Source organism: Struthio camelus, chromosome 12, assembly GCF_040807025.1.
Source record: "Struthio camelus isolate bStrCam1 chromosome 12, bStrCam1.hap1, whole genome shotgun sequence".
NCBI classification, from domain to species: domain Eukaryota; kingdom Metazoa; phylum Chordata; class Aves; order Struthioniformes; family Struthionidae; genus Struthio; species Struthio camelus.
Genome location: NC_090953.1, coordinates 19,977,495 through 20,004,153, shown reverse-complemented (window position 1 = coordinate 20,004,153; position 26,659 = coordinate 19,977,495). Strand labels below are relative to the sequence as shown.

At 41.5% G+C, this 26,659-nt stretch overlaps 1 protein-coding gene across 6 annotated transcripts in view; it reads left to right on the top strand.

The window, feature by feature from the left end:
• Positions 1–26,659, top strand: part of RORA (RAR related orphan receptor A) — a 397,725-nt gene that overhangs the window by 319,965 nt on the left and 51,101 nt on the right. For 2 of the 6 annotated variants that reach the window (XM_068958206.1, XM_068958203.1), the window contains exons 1-2: positions 6,499–6,574; positions 7,184–7,255. The exons of 2 other annotated variants lie outside the window; for them this stretch is intronic. In XM_068958206.1, the coding sequence (XP_068814307.1) occupies positions 6,544–6,574; positions 7,184–7,255 (103 nt within the window). In that variant the 5' untranslated portion in view covers positions 6,499–6,543. Of the gene's footprint in view, positions 1–6,467; positions 6,575–7,183; positions 7,256–26,659 lie in introns of those variants that run through there. 2 more of the 6 variants (XM_068958207.1, XM_068958204.1) reach the window with 2 other exon arrangements.

The following is a 26,659-nucleotide window of genomic DNA, read 5'->3' as shown; positions in this document are numbered from 1 at the left end:
GCCTCCAAAAGGCACCAGCTTCTTTACAGTTGACTGCTAGTTTCTCTTACATACAGGCATTTGTTTTCATTTGTCACCAGCAGGATGTTCAGTTGTTAACAGAGCAACTTTGCAGGTGCTCATTCTGTGCTACTGAAAGCGCTAACATCAAACCGATAAGAAGCAAAAGGACTTTTGAAGAGTCCAAAATATGTTGGAGCTGCTTTACTACAACCAAGTCAATTCTCTTTGAGCAGGCTTACAGAATAAGGCATTTCTTTGGAGAGCCTGCTTATGCCAAAGATGATCACTTAAACAAGGATCTAACAATGGCTTGTTTGAGGATAACCAGAATCTTTGTGCTGCTGACAAGCATCCCACGCAGTTGTTATTACCAAATCCATAGGCTTTCCCCACCGAAAGGGATATATATTGCAGAATGCATAGCTGCAATTGTTGGCAAGTAATACTTGCTGAAAATCAGCCAGGTAAGTTTATGTGTGAAAAAGAGAGATCAAGCAACTTTCAAACAATTTCTGCTCTTTGGCATTATGTAGGAATCTACTTTAGGATTCAGTTCAGCCTGTGGGAAGATTTAATAACATGTAGTCTAGGACAGCTTCAAAACTATAGGCAAGAATCTCTCCGAGATCAAGCAGGGATTCTGCAGTGGCAGTCATCAGTAGTCCAGTACTAGTCACTCCCTAATCCATTTTAGGGTACTCGGATAAAAGAGACACATTACTAAATCCAATTTGATCTATTTCTTGATAATCTCTTTATATTTTTCTGGACCTATTTGCAGGCAATGACAGATGATTGGCCATGAACTCATCTTTCCAATCACTTTAATTCCAAAGTGTACTGCTGTTATCTTACATTTTGAGAAGCAGCAAACATGATCTCCTTTTCAGGGATTTCAAGGTGAGAGGAACCTGGGTGACAATATAGTTGACTAGATCTCTAAATTCTTTTACTGCCGACAGCGTATCTAGCTGATAATGATGATGATGACTTTAGACTTACTTTTCATCCAGATGAATCCCAAAGCATGTTGTCAGCTTCATCTGGCTGTACTTCATTTCACCAGGTGCAGAACTGCAGCAGCTGTTTCACAAAGCGCAGCAACCAGTTCAACAGTTGGGAATAGCAATGTGCTTAACTGAAAGTTGTGGGGTAGTTTATAGAATGGCTTGATTAAGACATATAGCTGCAGGCCCACACAGTGCAAAAGCACAGCTCCTCAGCAATAATTTAGGATGGCATTATATCTGAAGCAAAGTGGTATGCTTGCAGGGTCAGCATAGTAGCAGTGCTAAGTGCTAAATAGGTGAAAAAGAGGCAACTTAATGAGAACAACCTCAGTTAGATTCATCTTCAACAGTGTGCTACTTGGAGTGCTAGAAATAAAAGAAGATTAAAATACCGTTAAATCTAGAGGGAGGGAATGAACAATAATTTTCTTTCTGTGGGTGTTGTTGATAAGAATTTGAAACCGCTTAAACAGTGATTATCAATAAGATGGACACAATTGTGGTTTATATTTTAGGGATTATTTAAAGCTGGCGTTTTCCTAGACTTTGTTTTGGATGTACTGGGTGAACAGGGCTGTTAAGACCCTACTGCACCCGTGTGGTTTGATGGTACGATTATTGTTCTGTAAGAAGTCAAGCAGGCAACGGTGCAGTTTTCCTGGGAAACTTGGAACGTGTTAATGTTACAAACCCTTGTTGCATTTGGAGCTGCATCCCTAGTATGAATTGGGAGTAGAGCAGTTTATCCCACGTTAGCACATGTGGTTGGGTAGCAATTGGAGAAGGGCTTCCCTGCCGCTCTCACCTGCTTTTTGCCATTTACCACACATCTGCTCTCCTCTTCTCTGGTCCTCAGAGGGGCTATTTAACTTTTGAAAGGAAACCAATTTGCTGTACATGTTTTAACTATCTGACAAATATTTCAATGTTTTTAGATGTTACTGGTATATGTTTAAATCAATACAAATTTCCTGAATGTTTTTTCTAAAAATTTCTAAAAACTGCTTCCATTAAAAGCATATGAACTCTTCACAGAAACAGTTTAAAACGTGCATGATTATGTAAATCTATCCTGACAGTTTAAGCCATTTTTAAGCAAAAACATATGTGGAAAATTTAGCTCTAGCTGGTTTCAACAAAAGGAAGAAGCTATTTTCTCTGCTGAAGTTTACAGTATGAAGACCCTGGCCAATTTATTGCAATTTTGTATACCACACTTCTTTTGCAGTAAGTACAGTTTTCATCTGTGTGGGAGATACACAGCATGCAATCATTTAACTGCAAGAGGATTTACATGCAGTTGTGTTTATGACAGTGATATAGCAGTGGGTAAATGCTATACCTCAGAGTGGTTTGACAACTTTGGCTTCATAGCAACCCTGTGTGGTTATAGCTTCTTCAGAAGGGTGGTTATTACATGACACATTTTCTTCTTTTAAGAGCATTTTACCTCCATGCTATATGGGGAAGGAAGACGGTGGTTACACCCTGTATTTATTATTCAAATCCTAAATTTTACTGATAAGAAGCTGAGAGAATTCTTTCTGAATTAAGGCTAACTATACAGTTTCACTTATGCAAGAATGCGAAACATTACCCAAGAGGCTGCAGAAACGGCCTGCACTCGTGTTCTGAGTTAGGACAGACAGCATAAGCACCCTCCTTTAGTTAGTTACATTTAAATTACTTGTGTTGGGGGACAGCTTTGAACAAGTGGTTAGAAATAGTTATCAGTTAGTCTTGGAAGATGAATGTATTACTTTGTTTAGCAGGTTTAGAAGGAGGAGGAGGCTTTTCACTTTTGTCTTTCTTAAAACAAACTACCAAAGCTTAAACTACCAAATTAAATACTGTTTCCCTGATTACTAGTGATAATAACCATCACAGGTGTTTCCCCTTCTCTGTTAGCAATTTAACACTTTTCTTCCCCAGCGGAGATTGAGAAGTTTGCTAGAAACAGTTGATTCTCTCTGATTGTCACACAGGCTTGCGGTTAGGTTAACAGGTTGAGTACCTTTTATGTCAATACAACACATAACAATACCTGATAAGGTGACACAATTGCTAACGTGTTTAAACTAAAAATCTAACATATATAGTTTCTGGGTGTTTGAATGTGATTAGACTTTATGTTTAGGCTGTAGCAGACCCTTAGCGAATTGCTCATAGCTTCCCTCTGCTGTGGCTGGCCTCAGGACTGGCACATCAAAGGCAGGAGAGAGCACAACTGCCTTCACTCTTTTTATCTCTTGAGAAAGGGCAGGATTAAATCACACATCCTCCTAGGTCTCCTCGCAGTATTAACTGCTTCATGAGTGGTCTACCGCAAGGCGGTGCGTGCCGTGCCTGCTGCGGAGGTGTGCTGCTGAGCATGTTTTCCTCTGTGCCAGCAGTGGTTGAGTCAGAAACGGCGTGGGGCTGCGTGCTGCGCCCTGCTCGCAGCAGCGGCACCCCAAGCGGTGGAGCCAGGCGGGCATGCTCAGGAGCAGAGCGCAGCCTCCAAAGGGAATTCTTGTTTCACCGCACTGTTTAGTCTAAGCCAAAATGGCCCAATTCTGGAGCCGCCGAGAAGCTGGATGGCAGTGCTGGAACGGCTCGGGCTGTCTTCTCCAGCTGCGTGGGCCCAGCAGTCACGAGTGTGGGGACGGGCACGTGCAGGAGAGCGCTGCCCGCCGTGGGCTCGGTGGGCAGTGGGCACTCGGGCTTTGAGGAGTGGGTGCCAGCCATGCCCCCGCACTGGCTGCTGTGGCAGGGGGATGAATGAACCCTGCGGGCAGGATCTCGTTTGTGGGCTGCCCTTTAGCCTAAACCAGTAGCGTGTAGATTTGACACCTTCAGGAGGTCTTTGAAAGAATTACATGTAACCTGATGGGTAGTTTCTCACTCCTATGAAGAGTATGCGGTATTATAGTATTTTAACATTATTTATCAAACACTTAAGTAACTTAAGCACCATAGAGTGCAAGCTTATGGAAAACAGGAAGCATTCATATAACTCAAATGAAAGACTGCTCTACAAAAAGTGAGAGCAATTGCGTGTCAAGAAAACTGTAATATTGAGCTAAATATCATTTGACTGTCACATTGGCTTTAGGTTGTCGTTGATGTGTTGCCTAAACCTGAGTGACGCTTTCAGTACTGCAATAGTTTGGTAAATTAGGAGGAAACTCGCTTTGAATTGAATTTTCATAATGAGGTCAAACATACACAGAAAAGTAAAGTGTGAATGGATGTGTTTATACAGGTAGAACCGAGTTAGCAGATGGCCTTAGATGGGATTTTGGTAACAAATAATAGAGTATTTAAGTGTGCTCTTCTCTCTCTGTAATATTAATTTTCCAGCCTTTAAACTGTGAGAGTGGTGTTTGTCACTTACGATGTCTGATGGCCAATTTTCTCTAATTTTATGAAGCAACCATTGTTAAGGCGTTTGTGAGAATACAAAATCTGTGTTGCCTGCTTATTATTGAAGCTGTTTAGCACATCAGATGTCACCCCAGATTACCAGTTTCATTTCAGTTGGACTGGAAATAAATACAGATCAGTAATAACGTAACGCTGTGTACCTTAAGGTTAAATGTCTGACAAGACAACTAGCGCTAATGGACTGTGACATTTTTAAAGCCATAGGACTGACATTGCTTGCTGTGTCTGAATGAAACGTTTACAGTGATTTAACTCTACAGTACAATATATTAAGACATTGTTATTTTTTCTTGCACATGCTGTAAGTTATCTTACTGCGTCTGAATTCCCGGCCCACCTGTAAAAGCAGCATTTTCCCTGTTCTGAAAAATTCTGAACACTCCTAGTGGAATTTGATTCAGTTCAGTATGTCCTGTAAGATTTGTGCTCAGTGCAGCACAACTTTAAAATATGTTCTACAGAGAAAGCACCATGAACACAAAACTCATCAGATCTGCCGCTGTAACTTTGCGGGGTGGCATCCCACTGCACGTGTGGTATTGATAGAGCTAGCTTAATGTAAGCAAGGATGACAAAAACCAGATCAAAAGCTTGATGCCAAAGATACCAGCTAAATTTTAGCTGCTGTACCCAATTAGCTCTTGGCATTTTTTTATATAAGGAAGAATTAAAACAGTCAATATTTCGCATTAATGAGACTTGAAGGACTGAACTGGTAAATGGGTAAGTATACTTGAATAGCTTCTAATCATGTTTAAATACTATCGTACTGCATTAATAACTAGTTGTAGAAATAGATAAGAATTAGCCATTGTGGGTTATTTAATGAAGTATTGTTTCAAGGTCTTTGTCTCATACAGGTTCTTTCTAAACATAAGTCTTTGTTGCAAATATTAAGATGCTTCCTCTGGCTTTTATTTACTTTTCCTTTGTTTTATTTTCGTTATGTATTTATACATCGGAGTACTATTATGTTATACTCTGTCCCCTACTAAATATATTATAATGCACTGATGCTTTTCTAATAGTTTTGTTTTGTGACTCTCTCTTGCAATTGCTAAGACAGAAAAAGTAATGGTTTTGCTAATTCAGTTTTCAGCAAAGCGTCTTTTTAATGGATTGGGTTTTTTCAGTGTATTCAGTCTTTTGGTATCCCTTATGCAGTGTGTGAATGTTTGTATCAAAGATGCGAAACTTCATCTTGCAGACGAACAGTATGGTGACAGCTCCTGCTACAGAGTATATGAAAGACTCCAGCAGTGGGATAATGCTTCATACGTTCCAAGTAAATCCTAAGAGAATATGAACCCATCACTAGACAGATTTAAAATGTAAATGTGTTCTGCTTAATCATCATCAAGTCAACAGCCGTTAAATGCATAGTTGTGATAATGCCAAGATGTACCTTCAGTACGGTTGTTTTTTACTTAGAACTTCCAAATCCTCCAGAAAAAAAGCGGGTAAACTACAAGCGAGGACCAGGGAAAAAGAGAAGCAAGGTGACTGTGCTTAGGCTCGCAGGATCAGGTCCTTCAGATGTGATTTATTATAGCTCCGCTCGAGGACGTGCGTGCGTGCCCGAGCTGAGGACGCGGCCCCCGTGTGCCCGACAGCTGTGAGTCCTGCAGCCAGAGTCTCGTAGCTGCCGCTCCTAGTTCCCCATGCGGGCAGGGGAAAGACGCGAACCAAAACAAGCGCAAGTTCCGAGGCCGTTTCCCGCGAAGGTGGGAGGCGCGGGGCGGGCGCGGGGCGGGCGAGGCCGGGGCCGGCGGCGCCCCGCGGCGGGGGCGGCGCTGCCGGGCTGGGCGCGCCCCGTGACCGGCCGCCCCTCCGCGCCGCCGGGGAGGGAGCGCGCGAGTAAACAAGGCGGGGGGCCGGGGCTGGCGGGGCCGCCGCGTCACAGCGAGCCTCATATGGGCCGCGGGATGGCGGCGCGGCGCGGCCCTCCGCGGGCAGGCGGCGGCGGCTGAGGCGGCGGCGGCGGCACCGGCACACGCCGAGGGCCCGGCCCGGCCCCCCGCCCCGCCTCCCTCCCTCCCTCCCTCCCTCCCTCCCTCCCGCCGCGCTCCGCTCCGCTCCGCTCCCGCCGCTTCGCCCCTGACAAATGATGTGTTTTGTGCTCGCCGCGATGAAAGGTAGGCGCAGCCCGCGGGACCCGCCGCGCCGGCGGGGAGGCGCGGGCAGGGGGAGCCCGGCCCGGGGCCGCGGGGCTCGCGCGACTTACGGTGCCCCCGGCCCGCCGCTGCCCGGCCGCCGCTGCCCCCGCGCCGCAGCCCGGCCGGCCCCGGCCGCCCGCGAGAGCCCCGGGCGGGCGGCCCCGAGCGGGGGCGGCGCCGGCGCCGGGCGCCCTCGGAGGCTGCCGGCCGGCCGCGGGCGCGGAGGGGACGGTGACCCCGCGGAGCCGCTGCACTTTACACCCTTGCGTACGAGTTGGAGGGTAAGAGATAGCTTATCTGCCCGCATGGCTGCTCGGAGGGAGAGGCTGCGCCCGCCGCGGCCGGGGCCGCACACAGCAGCGAGGAGCTGCGGGGTCGCTGTGCGGTCCCCCCGTAAGAGCACCGACGGCAAAACGCGCCCCCGGCAGAGGGGAAGAGGCTGTGCAGCATCCTGCAGGTAGCTGATGGGGCTGAAATGACAGCTGAAGAGAAAGCCACCCGTTTCTGAAAGGCTTTGGAATTAAAGGAAAAAACAGTTACTTAAGTGATATTTTTAAAGCTGACGTTTTCTCTGCTTTCCAATCCCAGTCCTTAGTGAGGGGCAATGCCGAATTGAGGAGAGTCGAAGGAAGTTTTTGATGAGAAATCAAAGGTCTAGAGGTATGTTTCCAAGTAGCCTGTGATGTTGCCTCATAAAATAGGATCCACAGTATAATTTTGCGCTGCAACATTTGTAAAAAGCAAGAGTTCTATTAGAAAAAAGCACGAGTTTCTAAATACAGTAACCGTTTACTTAAATAGGATGTTCTTTCTCGGTAATCTGCAATAGCATCACTGTTGATAATTTAATGTCCCCACTAAAATACTTAATCTAATTCTTTTAAAGTATTCTTTAGGATTTTGTATATAAAGTCTCTCTTCCAAAAAAAAATCATTTGAAAAGTGAGAGTGAATTCTGCTTCTCCTAGAGAGTTGTTACTGTGTTTTACACACACACATGCGTACACGCGCGTACACACACACACACACACACACACACACACACACACACACACACACACACACACACTTTGCAGGAACGGTAGGCAGTACACACCAATAGCAGTGTAGTGTTTGAGGTGCAATAATTTACAATTACTAGGCTTCCTTTTTTCTTGGAGAGGAGGCTATGTGAATAAAAAGAAAAAAGCACTACATTCATTAATCATTACCCATGCTGAACGTGCTTGGCAAGAGGATGTAACTGGCTTGATCCAAATACTTGTTTCTGTAACAAAAAGTATTTTTTTGAGTGTGAACTACGGCGTAGTTAACAGCCCCTTAGAATTCTACATATTCTGACAGCTCAGGTTTTTACATATTCCTTGCAAGCCTGTTAGAACTGTGTGTTTTCAAAAAAAAAAAAAAAAAAAAACCAAAAAGCAGAAAGTTCACTGGTTTAAAACAAATTCACAGGATATAAGCACTTTGAATGCTTTTGGACAGAGACATAAGGTCGCATTATAAAATAGCAAGAAGATGATTTTTTCAGCAACTCAACTTTGAAGTAATTGTTTTCACTGTTTTGGTAGTTTCACTTAAGCTAATTTCCACGCTTATATGAAATGTTACCAAAACTCAATTTTTGTTTTTTTTAAGGTGTAGTTCTTAATAGCCTTATTATGAAAATACTTAGGTTATTGTCTGTTCTTTTTGCAGGATATTTCTCTGGTAAATTTCATTCATATTTGATGACATTTAATTTTATATTTAATTTTCTGTTGAAAAAACTTAGTTGTTCTCTTAAGTTTTCTCTAATTTGCTGGGTAAGGTTCAACTGGAAGAAACGTGTTGTCGTTTTTCTTGAAGTGACCTCTGACTGCTATGAAATAATAGATCCACAACATTGTGATTTGAGAGTAGTAGACCAGAAGCATAGGGGATGCAGTTTTATGTAAGCTGAAATGCACAGGGGAGAAATGGAAAGTGTGTAGGTGATTAGAATATTTTATTTATTCCTCATGCAGTGATAGCAGTTTTGGGAGCTTGTGGTCTCTTATAGTTGCTGTGGAGCTGAAGTGCAAATGTCTGTGGTCTGCAGGAGACTGTGGACTATTACAGGTGTCTGTATCAGATTCTTTTGTTTTTTTGAGTGACAAAAAGCATATTAATTCCTTTCCCATTGCTGTTCAGGTCTAGTACCTCAAGTTGACCCCATGTGAAAAGGATTGTGTGTCATTGTATTTTTTTCATGCAAAAATGTTCTGTCAAACATGCTTTCTTTCGTTTTGAAAAACACTCAGATTTCTGGGCTGTATATGGGTTTGAACGAGTAAAGATTTTGGCCAGCTGTCAGTATATTGATGGCTACAGTAGCACGCTCAAAGAGCTGGAAAACGAAGGCAAGACCAATGAAGAGGATGTAGATGTCCTTCGGGCAGGTTGCATGATAGGGAATGTAACTTTCTGTTTCAAGCAGAGAGGAAAGTTTTTGTTTTTTTTTTTTTTCTTTAAGAAAACAGTCAGTGGTGAAGCATCAGTGTTCATAATGATTGAGTAAATATTTTGTAGATTGATGGACTTCAAAAAAAATCATTTATGCCTCTGCACAGACTTGTAAAAGTTGGTAAGGAACCCTTGTTGCATTAGTTGACACACACATGCAGGCCAGGACTAAGTGGGTGGTGGTTTTAATGGAGAGTGCAATTTTACTGGCTTGACTTGTAAAAGTCTGCAAAGAAATCAGATAATTCCACCAACACATTTGTCGGTGCGGCTCTTACTCCTGTGGAAGTCTTCACTGGGAGGAGATTCAAGGTTGACTTCAAGGAGAACAGCAATAAGTGCTATGAATTGAGGAGCAAATATCCTGCACCAGAGTAAAACAAATGGATCAGGTGTCATGCCAGTGCGGAATCGGAGGTGAGCCCAAGGCAGGGAGCTAGTTTCAAAATTGTGGTATTTTACAATTTCTTGGCACCTGCTCTGTAGAGGGACAGTGGTGAATCAGGCTTAGTATTGGTGAGGGCTGAAGTACTTGGCTTGTCCTAACATCAGGCCCAGACAGTAGGGTTCATTCTACTGTCGTGAGTTAATAAAGTATGAAAATGAACCTAGACAATAGTTTTACTATCATTCATGTGGACGTTTCCAAAGGGAAATTAGATGTAAACTTTTTTTCTTCTGCAAGTTATATTTACTGTTAAGATATGAATGTATAATTGGAGCTACTAATACTGATTTTTGCTGTGTGAACATCAAAGAATTTAGTTAAATCAGTTGCTGTTTTGCCAAGAAGAGACCAGATGAGTAGAATCAGCTAATTTGTTGGGAGGAAACTGTAAGTTTTGGGGTCTGTGCTTTAATCTTTGGAACTATGTCTGGTTTTCTGACACTGACAGACAAAAGACGGACGTTTTCTCTGAGGGAAAACTTATTCATTTAAAAATACTTATGTCGGAAAAAGGATATGTAGGTTTCGTTGTTAGTGTAAATTATATTTGTATTTTGCTGTATTTTTTTCCAACTGCCCACGCTGTGTACGAGCAGATGCACAGGATTTCTGTGTTGCCTGGCTGTCGAGCTGAAGGGAGCGTGCTTGGCTCGCAGTGAGGGCGGCGCTCAGGGCTTTGCACAGCCAGGTAGCTTGGGAGCCAGCCGTGGCTTCGTGCAGCGCTGTTCGCTGTGCTCGAGCTGTCCTCGGACTGTCAAGCCTGACCTTTTGACGTGTGTTTTGTCATGTTTCTTGGCACTGACCTATCTGCTCTGAAGCGCATTTGTAATTACTCTGCGTTTTTCACCAGTAGACAACTGTTGGGAAAAATATCCTGACTTTGGTTTAAAAAATCAAAAAATTATTTCACAAATTTGCCTTCTGTGTAGCACTGTTGAAAATTACATCTAATTTAGCAAATACCCCAACACAGGACCTCTGTTAACAAAATTTGGCCTTTGGAGTTGCTAGCTGAGAGGCTGTTTATTTGATACCTTAATTTAATGCAGTGATCTGAATGACTTGCTTTGTACCTAAGGGAAGATATTGTTGCATCATGTTCACAGGATAAGATTGGTTTGAGGTTTATTCTTTAAATGTACTTTTCATGCCCTTTGAAAGACTATCAAGATTTTCAAGTAAAAGAGGAAGAAATCTGTTTTTATGTCTGACTCTGATAATCCAAGGCAGTTGCATGCTCTATACGAGTCTCAAGTATGGCGAATCTGTGGGCCCTGTTTTAGTCAGCACGAGCTATGAGTGCTCAACACCTTGCTGGATCAGACCCTTTAAATTTATGTACAGCTGTTGCCTAGCTAGAATGGTTAGCCTCTTCAAAGTGATTGGCAATACAATCTTAAAAGGAGTTCTTTTAGGTTAATTCTGAAAAATTAGGGTGGGACAGAACTGGTCTATGAACGCTGTGCAAGGGCTTCTGTACCATTTAAAAAAAAAAAAAAATCTCCCCATAACAAACACAGCTCCTGAAGGGATGAGGTTTTTGAGATGGGCAGTTGGGTACCAACTGAGCTGAGATTTGGGGTGCAGGCTCTGCCCCAACATGGAAGATGTCATCACGCCATAGCTAGTGGCAGGAGGTGACGTGGGGCGGTAGCTGGCTTGGCGGGTGGCGTGGGTGAAGGGCTGGCAGCTCTGCCGCTCAGCTCTGCCGTAGGCAGGTGAATGTACTGCCAACATCTTTGTGTTTGAGGGGTCACGTCTAGAGACCTCAGTCAAGAATTGAGTCCTCTTGGTAGTGAGCACTTCGCCAACATATATGAAAAAGGTTGCGCATATCCAAACAGTCTGTCTTTCTTTTCTCGTTCCCCATCGTAGAGATCCTTGCATGTTCATGGTTTTTTAGGCTGATATAGTGCTAAATTTAAACCTTAAGAGTTTTAAAATCTTCTTTATTGCTTCTTACCTACAGTGCAGTGTAAAATGATCATTATCATGTACTAATTACTGACAAGGTTATAAATATTTCATCTTCTCTACACAAGAGAATTCTGAATTGGTATATTTGCTTCTGAACTACACGTTACTAAATTAAAACCTTCAAACCTTTGTGTTTCTCCTGAGTAGGTAAATGCAACTTTGTTTGTCTGACTTTGCAATCCTCTATCTAGCATTAGAGGAAGTCGAGATGCAGCATGTTCTGCGTTTTTTTGTTGTTGTTGTTTTGTGGTTGGTTTTTTTTTTTCATTCCCATGAGATAAGTTTTTGTAGGTTGCAAAGTAACTGCGTATGACAAGAATTAGTTAAATTATTACAAGACCAGTCAGACTTGATACATTTGAGAATATATATTAATCTGTTCTTTTTTTTTTCCAGTTTCAGTGAGAGAAAAATTTAAATATTCACCTTTCTTGTATTTATCTGTGAGTTGTAATTTGCCCTTACAGCTGATAACTCCTGAGATCAAGCAAGCAGTCATTCTCTCCTTTCGTGATTTGCCTTTTCCTTGAGGACTGATATCTAAGAGATATGCACATAACTAATGGTGCCGAAACTGTCTTCTGAACCCCTTGTTGCTTTTTGAAGATCAGTTTTTCTCTTTTTTGCAATAAACATAAAAAGGGGAGGGGAGGCTTCTGTCCTCCAAGAGTAGCTGTGTTAGGAAAAAAAGGTGACTCTATACTATGCAGACCTCTACTTATTGGATGAAAAAATACCCAGACTGAAAAATTGAAGCAGAAAGCCTTCTTAGGGGACCTGGCAGATGGATGTGTTTCTTTTTCTACTTTGTACCGTTTTAAAGGGAGCCGCGCCTGTCATTGATGGTCTTTAGTTTGCCCAGTATTTTTTCACTCCTCTTGCTAGAGGCATTTAGGCTGGGAAGTTCTGCAAAGTAGGGGTTGGCAAGCTCTGCGCAGTTTCAGCGGCTCCCCAGCTGCCTTGCCTTGTATCTGAGCGGTGGGGAGGGGCTGTGGGCAGCAGTGGCCCTGGCGAAGCCCCCTGCCCTGCTCCTCCCACTTCAGAGCGCACCAAGTGCACTGACAGCAACCAGCTTTGGAAAGAGTCAGCGCACTGGAGAGAGAAAGCCCTTGTGCTACCAGAGCTGTACATGGAGATTGTTTGTCTGCACAGGTCCCCAAACAGGTTCCGATTTTCATGGAAAAATGTAATTAAATTAGCATTTGCTTCACTTTTCCTTTTTGGTGTCATGGGAAGATGAAGACTTCATGCGGACTGGAGCAAATGGATGTCCAGGAAAATCTGAGTCTGATTTTGTGAATGTTAGGGAATCTCTATATCCCACTGCCGCTCACTTTATGCACTTGTACTCTCCCCTCAGCAGCATGAAACTGCAGCCTGGTTATTAGCCATGGAGTTGCAGTCTCTGGGATGGCTACCACAGTTTGGCTGCAGCCTAATGTAAGTCTCTGACACTTAATGCTCTCCCAAGTAGGGTAAGCCTCCCTAGCTAAGTCGGGGGGGGGGGGGGGAGGAGGGGGGAGCCCACAACAGTGTTGGCATGCATGTGCTAGCCTGCTGCTGTCACCTGCCTGCCTTTCTCATCAAACCTAGTGCATTTATGCACTGCTGCCTGTGAATGCAGCTGGGTGCAGTTCATCTTCGCGCACACTTGCAGCGGTCAGCAGCAGCCACTGCTGACACCTTTTAATGTGCAACCTGGCTCCCCTAAACTTGTGCTGCTGGCTTAAGTAAGGTCATGATTTCACTGCATTTTCTGGGGTGTCTCCTGCATGGTGGAGAGTGATACAGGAGGCATAGCTCCTGGCTCTTCTGTTTGTGTGACTGCAGCCTTTGGGCCTTTTGTCATGTTACATACATAGCCATCTAGGCTAAAAGCAATGTCAAGAGAGGTGTAATCATCCCAGCCTTCATTTTAAGAGCATTTATCTCTGAGCTTAATTAAAGCTACTTGAATGTAAATAAGTCTAACCTCTTCACTTCTGAACAATGCAAATAGAATAGTCAGCATACTTATAGGGTATCAGCCATGTAATTATTGTGCAATGTTGGTGTTCTTTGAAATACCGTGCTATTTATTGCCATTGAATCCTGGGACAAGGTGCTTCATAAAACCAGCTGCTTGACTCTCTTATTTATGCATTTTTAGAAATCAATCACTCTCAAATGGGGGAAAAAAAGGCATTAAAGCTTTACCTAGATAGATTTACTGGTGTGACAGAGGGTTTGTTAGAGAGCGTTTCTTCAAACTGAAGTGACCGCAAAGTGGAGCTTTGTCTAGTTGACAAAACACCATGGGCCACATTCCTGTATGTCCTGATTGCTTTTGGTTGTCTCTAGGTGGTGCTCATTGGAGGCACTGGAGGCACCTTGCTCTTTGCTGACTAGGCGCAGCAGCAGAGGTTGAATTTGGGCCGCTTGAATATTAACCTTTATTCATGCCTACCATCTTGAGAATAGTTTCTGTGCCATAGACTAAAAATAAGGAAAAGATCTCATGATCATTTGCACAAACTTTCTTCTGCAATATACTGTTTGTTTAATATTTTTTCCTTCAACTGATTTTGTTGTTGTTCTTGTTATTTTGTAAACAACACAAAACAGACAGACCTGGGCAAGGATGCAATATGGCTATGGCTGCTGCTTTCCGCTTGCGCAGGTGTTTGGCTCTGTCAGTGTGTCCACCTCCCTACCCTAGCGACGGAGAGAAAGGACATTCTGGGCATTCGGGTTTTCCATGTACCAACTTGTACAAGTGATGTAGGGGGGACTTTTGAACTGCTTTAGTTAAATAACTTTAAAAACCTGGGCGTGCATGTGAAGGTTGCATTTGTTGAGTCAACTCAACTGACTTTATTTCAAGTAGAATTATCTTAATTTTAAGTTACAGTACTGAATTTAAGTTGCAGTACTGAATTTCTACCCATTTCTCCAAACCACTGGAAGAGTTAGGGTTGACCCGGCAATTTTCTCCCTTAATCCAAGTGTCGTTTGCTATTCAAGATGTAATACAAGTTATGAGATCCAGCCAGAAATCAGATTTTCATTGTATCTGGCACTTAATTCAGACCTCCTGTGAGGCCGCCAGTGGTTTCAGCAGCTCATACCCTGCTACAAGAAGGTGTTCCTCGATCTCCTGTGCGATGATGTTCTGAGGAGAAGAGCAGCTTGTTCTCTCATCCAGCATCCTCTAAGTGGCTGTGTGCCTAATGCGGGGGTGTTATTTAAAGTTTCATTTATCTTCCTTTGCCCTAAAAGGAGGGCAAACTCTCTCTAAGCCCCGGGTGCCCTTTGCCTGAAGTCCTTAGCCTAGGTACAGTATGGAGAGCCAGTAAAAAGTGATTCCTTATCATCACAATATTTGGAGCCCCCTCTCTGCACATTGAACGTTTGCATGCTTTGATTCTGATTTGCATTTGAACAATATAAATTGCTTCACTGGTTGAAAGGAGCAGCAGTAGCTGCTGACTTTCTATATCAGCTCAGTTCAACTCAGTATATGTTACTCATAATGGGTGCGTTTTTCCATTCAGTTAAATTAATTAGCTTATCTTTGTGTTTGATTTGGCAGAGTAGTTATGGTGTGAAAACACACATTTTCTAGTTAATTTATAGTGATTGCTTCAAGCTCAATTGGGGATTAAATGAGCCCATCTTGTACACTGCACAAAACTGTTTATTGTAGATTTCCACTGTTTTTCCCCCTCATTGGACTAGGTCCTTCTAGTTTACAAGAGAAATATTTGTGTTAGGTGTTATGTTACTAATAATTTTGGAGAACATAAATGTAAGTGAAACTGCCCTTTGATATTGGACCTAATATGTCAGGTTGGCGTACTTCAGGATTTTGGAGATGTGTTTCCAAATATTGCTGCAAGGCAATTGCTGCACAGAGAGGGGCAAAGTGTTAGTGACCAGCTCGGGCAGCTGAGCTTACCTTCAGCGCTGGTCATGTTCAAAGCGACACTCACCGCAGTTTTGAGATTGACAGAGACGTACTGGGTTTACCTTTGGGTAGAGTTGTTCTTGTACTATGGGTGCGTTATTGAATTAAAAGCAGTATTTGCTTAAAATATGAGTACCTAAAGACATTTATAACTGCTGGACAGATTCTTCTATCAAGAGGTAGTAGAAAACGAGACAGGTTAATTAAAGCCATAGATGTTTCATTTGAGAAAGCTCATATACGTAGGTGCCTTCTGAATGGCGAAGGAAGATGGGCCCTGAGCGCTGCTCCCTCCCCGGGTGCTCCCCAGCGACAGCAGTAAGAGCAGCAGTGCGTGATAGCACGCACCTGTAGCCGGGGACACTATGGAAACGTGCTGGTACGGCCTAGGGGCTGGAGCGTGGCCAGTGGTGGCAACTAAATGGAGCAATTTTTCTATTGTTCTCCTCAAGGAGGATCAAAATTCTCTCTTCTGCCTCCTGCCAAGGATATTCTGCTAGAAACTCTGCGTGCAGCCTCTCAGTAACATGAGGAATATCTTGCTGGTTTTTTCTTCCTTGATGGGTTACTGTACTGCATATGATAGATTCTGGATGTGAGCTGAGGATTAACTTTTGCCTGAAACATGGCATTTCCAGTATCGCTGTGGATGTCTCTGTTTAACCATATATCTTAACCTGCTGGTCTCTGGGAGTAACGCAGCAGTTCCCAGGCAGGAAGGTGGAGCGCAGCACCGGGCTGCCCAGCGTCACTGCAGCACTTCTGCCTTTGAATGCATCTCGCTCTTAACATACGGTGTTTGTTACTGACTTGCCAGATACTTCTGAAAAATGGGAATCGATATCTGTAACATTATTTCATTTTGTATTCCTTTTTCTCTCTTACTAAAAATGCCTAAGCTGTAACATGATTTCTTTACTTTAAAATTTTGACATGAAATTAAAATGTTCAGAGTAGCTCATTTCTGTGGCTAGAACATGGATGTGTCTTTAAAATAGCTGGCTTGAACAGAATCGTCAGTAGTAGTACTGGTCTAGTTGTGGAAACACAGAGTTCAGTATGGGGAAACTTTACCTCCTTACTTTCACTGTTCCAAAATATTTTAATTTTTTTCTGATGTTTTCCTTCTCAACCACAGTGTTTATACTTAGAGAAGTGAAAAATAGCCAAACATAAAGGTCACTCTGAAGCAGAGACCTTTCGAATGGCAAAATCTCACTCGGAAGAATTTCTGTAGTTAGGATAGATTTAGAAGCCCTAGCAAGACGCCTCAGAACGGAAAGTCTCTCGTAGGCCTCACAGCGGCAGCTCGAGAGCGTACCAAGGATAAGCTTGCACTGTTTTTCTGTGGTATGTTATTCCTGCCCCCATTGATTAGTGTTCGGCAACAGAAGTTACTAACTTTGATGTAATTTAATTTGCCTTGGTATTGTCAGTCCAAATTTCTCTATATATGATCTTCATTATGAGCAACCATAGCGCAGAGATGGCCTCTGGCTCTGGAAGTCCCTGAATTGGGAAGTGCGGGAGACTGGGAGAGGCTCGAGAGGCGCCGCTGCCCGCTTGCCCTGGCTTCCTCCTGCTCCCTGTACAGCCGCTGTGGCTGCCGCTGGGGGCTCAGTCCAGGAGCTTTGGCCTGACTCTGCAGACCTGTTTTCATGATGACTGAGTAGAGCCCTAAAGAAAACATGCAGAGGGGAGGAAAAAAAAAAAAAGAAAACTAACTATGTAAAAATACTGATACACCAAAGATGCAGAGAGCATCCTACTAGGATGTTAAAAAATGGCAAAGTATATAATTCCAAAGTATGTAATGTAAAGTATGTGAGCTGCTGTTAGACATCTGAAGAGATCCTAATATAAGCTATTGGTGCTTTTTAGTGCCTAAGCATAGTCATGGTTCAGGCCTGAAATATGTAAAAGAAACTGAGTAAATGCATAGTTGCCTAGTTAATTACACCGTGTTAAATACGTTCTAGTGTATTAGCTAATGCTCATATTAATTTGGAATACTTGCAAAACAAGATTAGATTTTGTTTTTTCACCAAGTTATTCCAAAAGAGTAGCACAGTTATTGTGGAAATTCTGAAAACAACTGAGAAATCTGACTCATAAAGTAAATGCCTGGTGAAATTTGAATATTTAGAAGGGAAAATGACTGGCAGCTCCTCTTGTAAGTGCACTAGTTGCAATAAAGTATAAAAGTTCAGCATCAAAGAGCTCACCACTTAGTTTGTGGCAGCCTTGCACATCAGAGAGCAAATACAGGACAAAAGGCGCTGTGCAGAGATAGAGCTCAGCTTTGCAGCCAGGTCCCCCTGGAATACGGTAGAGAGCTGCATTCCTAATGTGGAAACTCTCTCTGGCACATCTTCACTTCTGATTGGGAGAATAGGTAAGATGAAGAATTAAAAACACTGCCTCAGAGTCCAGTCTGGCCAGCATACTAGCTGTGAGCATTTGTGCTTACATGATGTCAGGAGGACTGCCTCTGGGTGCAGCGTGACTCGAGTGTGTAAGTATAGTTGACAGACTGGAAGTATACACAGCGCTGGTGTTTCAGTGGGCTGGGGGAGAATAGGCAAAAGGTATACTGAATGCAAAAATGGAAGCTAAATGTCCTTTTTGGAATAAGTGGTTTTTTTGTGTTGTGTGTGTGTGTTTGGTTTTTTTTGTTTTTCTTGGTGAGGGTGGTCAGTACTGGAACAGGTTGCCCAGAGAGGCTGTGGAGTCTCCGTCCTTGGAAACAGTCAAAACCCGAGTGGACACAACCATGAGCAACCTGCTCTAGTTGGCCCTGCTTTGAGCAGCAGGTTGGACCAGATGATCTCCAGAAGTGCCCTCCAACCTCAACAATTCAATGATTCAGTGAAAATAATGACATTTGTTTAAGTAGCTGCCTGCCTCTGTTTTTACTTATGACTCAATCTAATACAAGACAAGATTGAACCAAAAAAATGCCCACTTGTACACAGCAAAAGCCCACACAAACTTAGAGCTTTATTTCTTTTTTTGAGCTTCTGCGGTATGAAACCTGGATGTATTTTTGCTGATTCAAGCTTTTAGTAGCTAATGTATTTTTAAAAAATCCTGATTTGGCTCTTAAATTAATGGAAAAGTGTGTGAATTTTTGCCATAGAACTAAGAGAAGTAACTTTGGGCATCTAGAGCACATGTCCCATTTCAGGCAAGGTGTGAGAAATCTCTCTCAGGAAATTTTGACTACTGTTGACCAATTGGTGGTATCATTGTGTTGAAACCAGTGGAGACTTTACTGTTAATTTGGATGGATTCATTTTAATTTTAAAATGAAAACTAGGTCACATCAGTTCGTCAGTTCCAGTCTCTCTTCTTCTTTATTTCTCATCTATGTATGGTGACTGCTTAGGTAACGTGGAAACATTGATCATAAAATTCAGATCGAATGTGAATTCTCCAAAGTTCAAATGTGCTTGGATCAACAGTTTTAATTCCAATTTCATCTTTTACAGAAATAGTATTGTCAGCAGACTCTTTATTTCTTTTACTGCAGAACTAAAAATACTTGCAATCTCGTGGAATCATTAAGAAATACAAAGGGCTTCTGTTGAAAACCCTAGGGAAACCTGATTAGGCACACTACTGTATAATTAATTGATGTGCTACTACACTTAGAGAAATAGTGCGTCAGTAAACAGAAGTCAGAATGTAAGAGGCTAAGAACTGTTGGGAATTCTGTGAAGACATCAAGGCTTTAAAATAACAATTTGAGCACCTCAGGAGAAACCAGCATTTGCATTTGGTGAAAGGACACACAATTCGCCATAAGGCCCTGAATGCCGAGGGAACTGTGAAGACTCGGACTCTCTGTGAAGACTCAGACTCAGCGCTGATTAGCGCTTTTGTTGCCAGTGAAACAGTTGCAAATGAGTTTGATGTTACGCCCATGGTATTTCCTAGTACTTTCAAGTTGATGTTACGATAGTTCTGTAGACTATATTAAAATATGTTTTTAACTTGCTATCAGGCTAAGTAATCCTTTTATTAATAGTGTGTTTTAAATGCATTATTTTCAATTAAGTTGTTGCTTGAAATGTGGAGCGGATCCTTGATTTGTACCACTTTTTCCTGGTGCGGTTGGATACTGACAAATAGCTGTCTGTGAATAGCCTCAAATTATCTCGTTGGAAAAGTCAGTCTTCTATACCATTGCTGCAAAGAGCTGCTGTGGTTGTGTATGGAGAGATCCATGTGGATTTGACAATACAGGAATGAACTAGGACCTTCCAAACATGTGATTGAAAACTGGCATTGAATTCTCTGCAGTTATCCCGGTGGTTGCAGTGGAGGATTGTAGTCTAGGCTGGCTCATGCCCATCAGGCACCCCAGTACCTGCGTCCAAGTAGAAAGCCCAAACTGTTACCACTAGCTTCTGTAACTTCAGAAAATTTCGTTCTTCATCATTTGAGAAAGACATTACAGGGAACATAAATATATATTTTTCTGCTTAGAGGAGAAAGAAATGTAACATATCAAAATAGGCTTCCTTTAAAAATATCTGTCTGTTGTCTCACTCTGCAAGCTGTTGATGGGAAGAGATGAGCTGTACTTGAAGATATGCAGTGAACTGAAGCTTTATGGAGTAAGTGGCTTGAATCTTGCAAGGTGCTTGTGCATTTCTAATAGTGCTGATCACTTCTGCCCACAGAGGCATTGAGGAGAGCTGAGGATGCTCAACACATGCTGCAGTCAAGCCTCTGCTGAAGAAATTATAATAACTGGTTGTGAATAGTGACCATTGCTCTCAAGTAAATGTGATGACTGTGTGTGTACCCTGCTATAAGGAATTAACAGCAGACATGTTTGTATGCTGCTGTTAAAAGAAGGTGGAGATTTCTTATTGAAGTGTGTCAAGTCCTGGCCTGCTAGCTGGCATCGTCTACGGTTGGAAGAGACAAGAGCTTTACGCTTTAGAAAGACTAATCCAATGAATTCAATTTATATGCTAAATTGAAGAAACTTTTGAAAGAGTTTGATTTCAAATTCTTAAAAAAAAAAAAATTTCAGAGACTGTCTTTTCCATCTTTAAAATACCAACTGTCAAAACAATAGCTTTATTGTTGCTGTTATTTCAGTGTGTGTGTGTGTGTGTATGTGTGTGTGTGTGTGGTGAGGGGGAATTGCCAGCAACTCTTAACATCAAAATCCTGACGTTTTCATTGTTAAAGGAAATCCTTGGGTCTGGAATACTGTTTTTTTTTTCTTTTTTCCTTTTTTTTTTCTTTTTAGAATTCTTTTATTGAAGTATTTCTGAGGAAAGTGCTGGATGGGAAAAATATACAGCAGGGTTATATTGCTTAACTTTGTTTCTTGGACTCTTGCCACATTTTAAGCGATTTGGTAACTATTGTAAGTTCAGATTTTGGATTAGCAATGCATGGGAGAGCTCTCCCTGCATATGAATGAATATTCTGAAAGGGTGCCTGGCACAAATGTTCAGCTTGTCTCCTTGGGGGCCTAAGGTTAAAGTTTTAGAGGCATATCCAAAGCTGGCATAAACCTGTGTACCTCGCTTGAGAAGCACTGCTGTGTACTGGCTGAGGCTTTATTTCAAATTTAAGTAAGATTTTTTTTTTTTTTTAGCCAAGTATATTTCTGTTGGGGGAATTTTTACAGTTTTTGATGACCCTGTATGCTTCTAGTATAAAGGCACCTTAATAATTAAAATTACATAGACAGCATGACTTCAAACATAGTCACAAATATAATGTGGGAAAATAATTAAATTTAATTATAATTAATTCCATTTTCCAGAAAATGCTTTCAAAGTTGTATTAAGCTGGATACCAAACTTGTTATCACTTTTTGGAAAACGTACAGAGATGTTTGCAGACTCTGAAAAGTACTACTGTCTGTTTCACAAATGACTGCTTTGATCCAACTATCTAAGAGATTTATCCATGGAGACAAAACCCAGATTGCTTGCTGTTAATCCAATGCTTTACAAACCAAGATTTTAATTCATGTTCCCTTTGTTTGTCTTTTAGAAGTATAGGCAGATATACAATGGGATGGATTCTTCCCTTGTAAACAGTCAGTAGAATATAATCTTGAGATTCATTTAGTTTTAAGTATCTGCTCATTTTTTCCTTCTGCAAATGTCATGTCCGAAGGACTTTGTATGTTCATTAATCATGTTAGTAGAATTGCAGAAATGGTCCCAAACCTACTTTCGTTAGACATTTAAATTTCTTCTCAAAACTTATTTGTTGTATCGAAGACTATCTGAAGGAATAAGTTGTCCTTTCACTTGATTCACAGCAAATTGCCATATGATTGCTGTAGCCGATCCTGTTTGTATTTCTCTTCACGTTAGTGGAGTTATTTGCATGCATCAAACACAATCACTGAATGCAGGCTGCTTGAGCTTCTCATGTGCAATAACTTTCTGATAACATTGCAGAAAAGCTTTCTTTTTTTTAATATGGGCTACTAAGGGAATTAGGTCTCGGTGAATCTGTGCTTTATTGCCACCATTTGAAATGATATTTTTTTTATGATGCGGTCAGGAATTAGAACAGCCTAAAGAGAATTTAGCACGACGTGGAAGAATAAAACATATTCCCCTCAAAAACATTGAGTCTAAGTACTGTGTTATTTTTCCTGAAAAATAATATATACTAATAATGCATGTTAAGAAACTGAAAGAGGATGTTCTTAAAGAGAAAATACCTGTAGCGCTAAAGGAATTAAAATCAGCATGTGTTTGTTTACCTGTGTGCTAATTCAGTCAGAGCAGTTCCAAGTACATTGTTCAGTTGAATTAAACAACCCGCCTAAATATTTAAGGCATTGTTCATTAGCAATAACTATTTTCAATGTCAGAGAAGGTAAATTAATTTGGTGACACAGTTTATCAGGCGCGGCTAAATGTTGTGAATGTTATTAAGTAACCAACAGTAGTCTGACAATATAGTAAATCTCAGTACATTGCATAAATAGGCCGAGATGAGGAAAAATAATCTCCAGTTTGCAAGGTTGAGTATCCGTTCTGAGGTTTTGGACAGCTATCCCGGTGCAGTCTGAAATGGGGCTGTGCAGGCATCTGCGCTCTCTTACTGTGGTGATGAAACTTCACGCTGCCTTCTACAAAAGCCAACGTGAACAGGCTTTGTATCGGAAGCTGTTAGTGCCAGAGTGGGCTGGGATCCATCCTGAACCAGCAGACATGGGTCAAATCTCGGAGCACTCTTTCAACCCTCTTTCAGCCTGCAGTAGCCATGGTTCTCTCTTCTAGGCCCTTTCCCAATGGTCTGGTATTAAATTGGCAAAGGGCTTGTATCTGTCAAAAGTTACACCTGCGATAACTGCCTGCCCATGGCTGCCCTTCCGAGTTGGGGCTTTCTCTGCTGCCAGGCTGGTTTGACCCTTATCTCCCTGATCCTGGGTAAACCACCGCTAGAGCTGCTGTTGGAGGACAGCAACTCGCTAGCTCGGTGCTGATTGCAGAGCTCCTCTCTGCTTCCCCAGGATGAGGGGGCTTAGCAGTTTGGTATTTACGTTAAGGTCATGTTACCCTTACTGGATCTAGTAAGCTATCCATATTTTCTTTATGGAGCTTAACAGCAGCTCAGAATAACATTAGCGATAGGTAAATCTGTATGAATTCTTGCTTCTCTCTTTTCTGGGCTTTCAGGCTAAAAAAAAAAAAAAACATTAAATGACATCTTCTATGTAATGAATCTGTTGGACAGAGTAAATTGACATCTCATGTAATGGCTTTTGTGGTTTGTAGTTTTTTATCCTTTTTTTAAATCAATGCAGTAACTATATTTTGATGCTGTTACGCTGTGATGGATATAAAAACACATTGACTTTTATCCAGGAGAGGGAAGGGAGAAGTTTTCTTGCAAGGGCTGTAGATCAACTAGTGTCTTATAAAAGTAATACTGTGAAAGGATGGAAGAACTCCTCTTTGGTACTTGAGTCTTCTTATTCCAGTTGGTACAATAATGGACTTCAGTTTAAAAGTTTTTTTAAAGCTTGTATCTATTTCAAAGTATTGACAGCTGACACGGACCAGCTAAGACAAAATTTATATGTTTATCCAAGCTTGTTAAAATAGAATTAATGTTGACTGTACTAATGTCTAAGCTTTAATACCACTTTTATGTAGAAGGCTACTATGTGAATTTTCAGTGAGGTAAATTTCTTTACAATATGCCTTTGAGTTATGATTTATAACCGGATTCATATAAATAAATACTTTCAGCTAAATGCTGTTGAGCTAATTCCATTTTGAAGTCATTAATTATATTTAGCTCACTTTAAAAGGGAGGGGAAAAGGCATCAACTAACCCTATGCAAAAATGACAACAGAATTGTTCTGTGAAAAGGCTTTTGTGTCCCTTAAGCTGTGAAGAGCCCGCAGTTTGTTGTTATTTTTAATCAAAGAAGTGTGAACAGAAGCTAGATAATGCGTTGCTATACTGCAAAGACAATTCACTTTAGAAAAGACTTTAATAAACTTAATGCTTTTTGCTTTTATCATGTTAGTGTCTTTGACTTTGCAATAAGATCTGGCCATGCAGTGAGCCTACTACACCGTACAGAAAAAAATGTTTTTTCATGGTACATCTATTAACTCTTGTCAGATTGGTAAATTTTCAAGGTAAATTTCCCCTGATGTATTTTCAATTGAATATTTGGTGTGCTATGCTCAAGCAACTTAATGTAAGAAAGAGATGTTACAGCTCTGATGTGAAGCTTACCATGAAGTGCTAACTGATCATCAAAACTGAAATCTAGATGCAACCAAAACACAATGGATTTCAACGCTATTTTTGTGAGCCCTCTCAGTGCACTTGTTAAGAGGATTCCATTTTATCTTTTCGTGAGTTTAGGAGGGAAAATAATAAAACTAAGTCTTGCTGATTGCTAGAGCTTGTGCTCCTTTTCTTCCCCAAAGTTTCTGAAGTTTTCTTTCTCCCTCAAAAAGAGAAAAATCTCTGAAAGCGTTTTTGACTTCTTAATTTCACCAAGAAGGATTAACACTGTAAAGACAGATTGGGAAATAAGTAGTGTATTTAATTTTAGACTGGAGCATGGTGCCACTTCCATCTCCATCCTTCCATTGAGCTCTGCCATTTAGGTGGATGAAAGAGCTTTCCTGCTTGGAGTTCGAGTCCTTGGGATCGCGCAGGCGATCGCACAGGCTGCACGCAGTACTGTCATCTCGCTCAAGTGTGGTGTAATTGCCCGAGCCTCTTTCCTTTGCTGTCTAGTTTCTCAGTGCTTTCTTTTCATTACTTTCATTCCTTCCCCTTCATGTTAACATTCTTCATCTCTAATTCACTTTCTTGTGCTCTTCTTTTACCCCTCTTTTGAAAGCAAACTGCCAGTGCCTTATTTAATTCCTTTATCGGTATAGTTAGGGGTAACAGCGCAAGCATATGTTTTGGGCTCTTTGTAGCTAGCTGTTTCACATCATCATGAAAGAATGAAAAGACAGAGCCCTCCAGGACATCTCTGTGCTTTACCTTTCTAACACTTCATGCTCAGTTCTTAAAGAGATCTTTATTCCTCGGTAGCCTTCTGGAACAGTTCCAAGCACACCAGAGGGTTATGACAACCATCTCTCCAGATGGGCTTTAATTGTCTCTCCATCTACCAAAGTTCACATCTGGTCTATAAAGCCACACTTTTTTCTTTTTTCTTTTTTTTTTCCCCCCCAGAAACTTTTCTGACTCTATTACAATCTTTTGGCGGTCTGTGCTAGGGACGCCATCAGACACTTTCATTGACACGCTCATAAAACTTAATTTGTTCCTGCATGTCCTTTTACTTGGAGAGAAACTGCTGCTCTCAAATTCTGGATGCTGGAGGAAAGAGGTGTGGAAACATCATGCCAAGTTGCGGCAGTGTCTAAGATGTTTATTTATTTATTTATTTATTAATGATGAGCTCCCTAAATGTATACAAACTGTTGTGGTTACAGTTGTGATTCCTAACAAATCAACCACAGGACAGATTTCAGGAAGGGGTCAGTCAAGCCTCTGCCTTGCTCATGGGTTGCTTAGTAAATTTGAGTTTATTAAAATGAACTAATATACAGCAAGAAGCCTGTAAGAACTCACTCTTAAACAAGGTGCTTTACAAAACACAGCAGTCATTGCCTAAATCACCTTATGGTGTTTCTAGAATCAGAATTACAGTGAAGTGAGCTTGTCAACAAGTTTTGGAACTGGATGACTTATAAATGGTAGGGAGCAGGAAAACAAAACAGAATATACAATTTTATGTTTCCATTAAAGATTCTTGGAACAGGGAGCTTCTTTTAATCTGAATTTATACATATTATCATATGTATATATCCTTTGCATATGTTTATATGTGAGAGATCCTCCTCCAAACTTTGGTTCCTCAGCTCCACTATAGTGACAATGGTGAATAAACTATCTATCCTTCCCTTTTATCCCTCCCTGAAGTGGTTGTTAAAACTGCTAACTTGGTCTTTACAGAGGAGAACCTAATGTTGACGTATTTGTTAACACAGGTAGCCAATAAGCATTGCTTAGAAGGTCGGAGAGCCTTTTGGTCAGAATTTAGGCATACTTCCCTCTTCCTGCACGGTTTGTCCTCTTCATGTCCAGGGCCTGTCTAGCAGAGAGAAGCTATATAAAATAACATGATCTCCGGTAAGATCTATATTTCCTGCAGAACGTAAGATGGCAGAATTTTGTGCTAGAAGCATGGATGAGATGGACCATGTGTAGATTCACTACCAAACTCTTCCTTAAAAGTGAACGGAAGCGCACAAGCAGGAGTTTCTGTGGGTTGCCGCTGGGTTATAAGAGAATCCTCTTCCGATCTGAAATTAAAATTATGCATAGATAATTTTAAAAAGCTTAAATACATAACTAAAAATCTATTGAATGCTGATTTAAAAAAAAAATCAGATAAATAGAGCTATCCTGAATTTCATGAGCAGTTTTGGTACATGTTATTTCCAATTTCCATGATTTGTTTTAGTTTCTTAACAAACTACTGACTGAGGATAACATGTATTTTCCATTTATCTGTGGGAAGTATAATCCATATTGGAAAATGCTTTCCTTTTCATATTTAACACTTTTTATGGAGTGTTTCCATCTCTTCCTCAGCCTGTTCTGGCTTTTGGGATCAGTTGGATATAGCTGGTTCTCAGTTACCATTTAAAAATATGCCCAG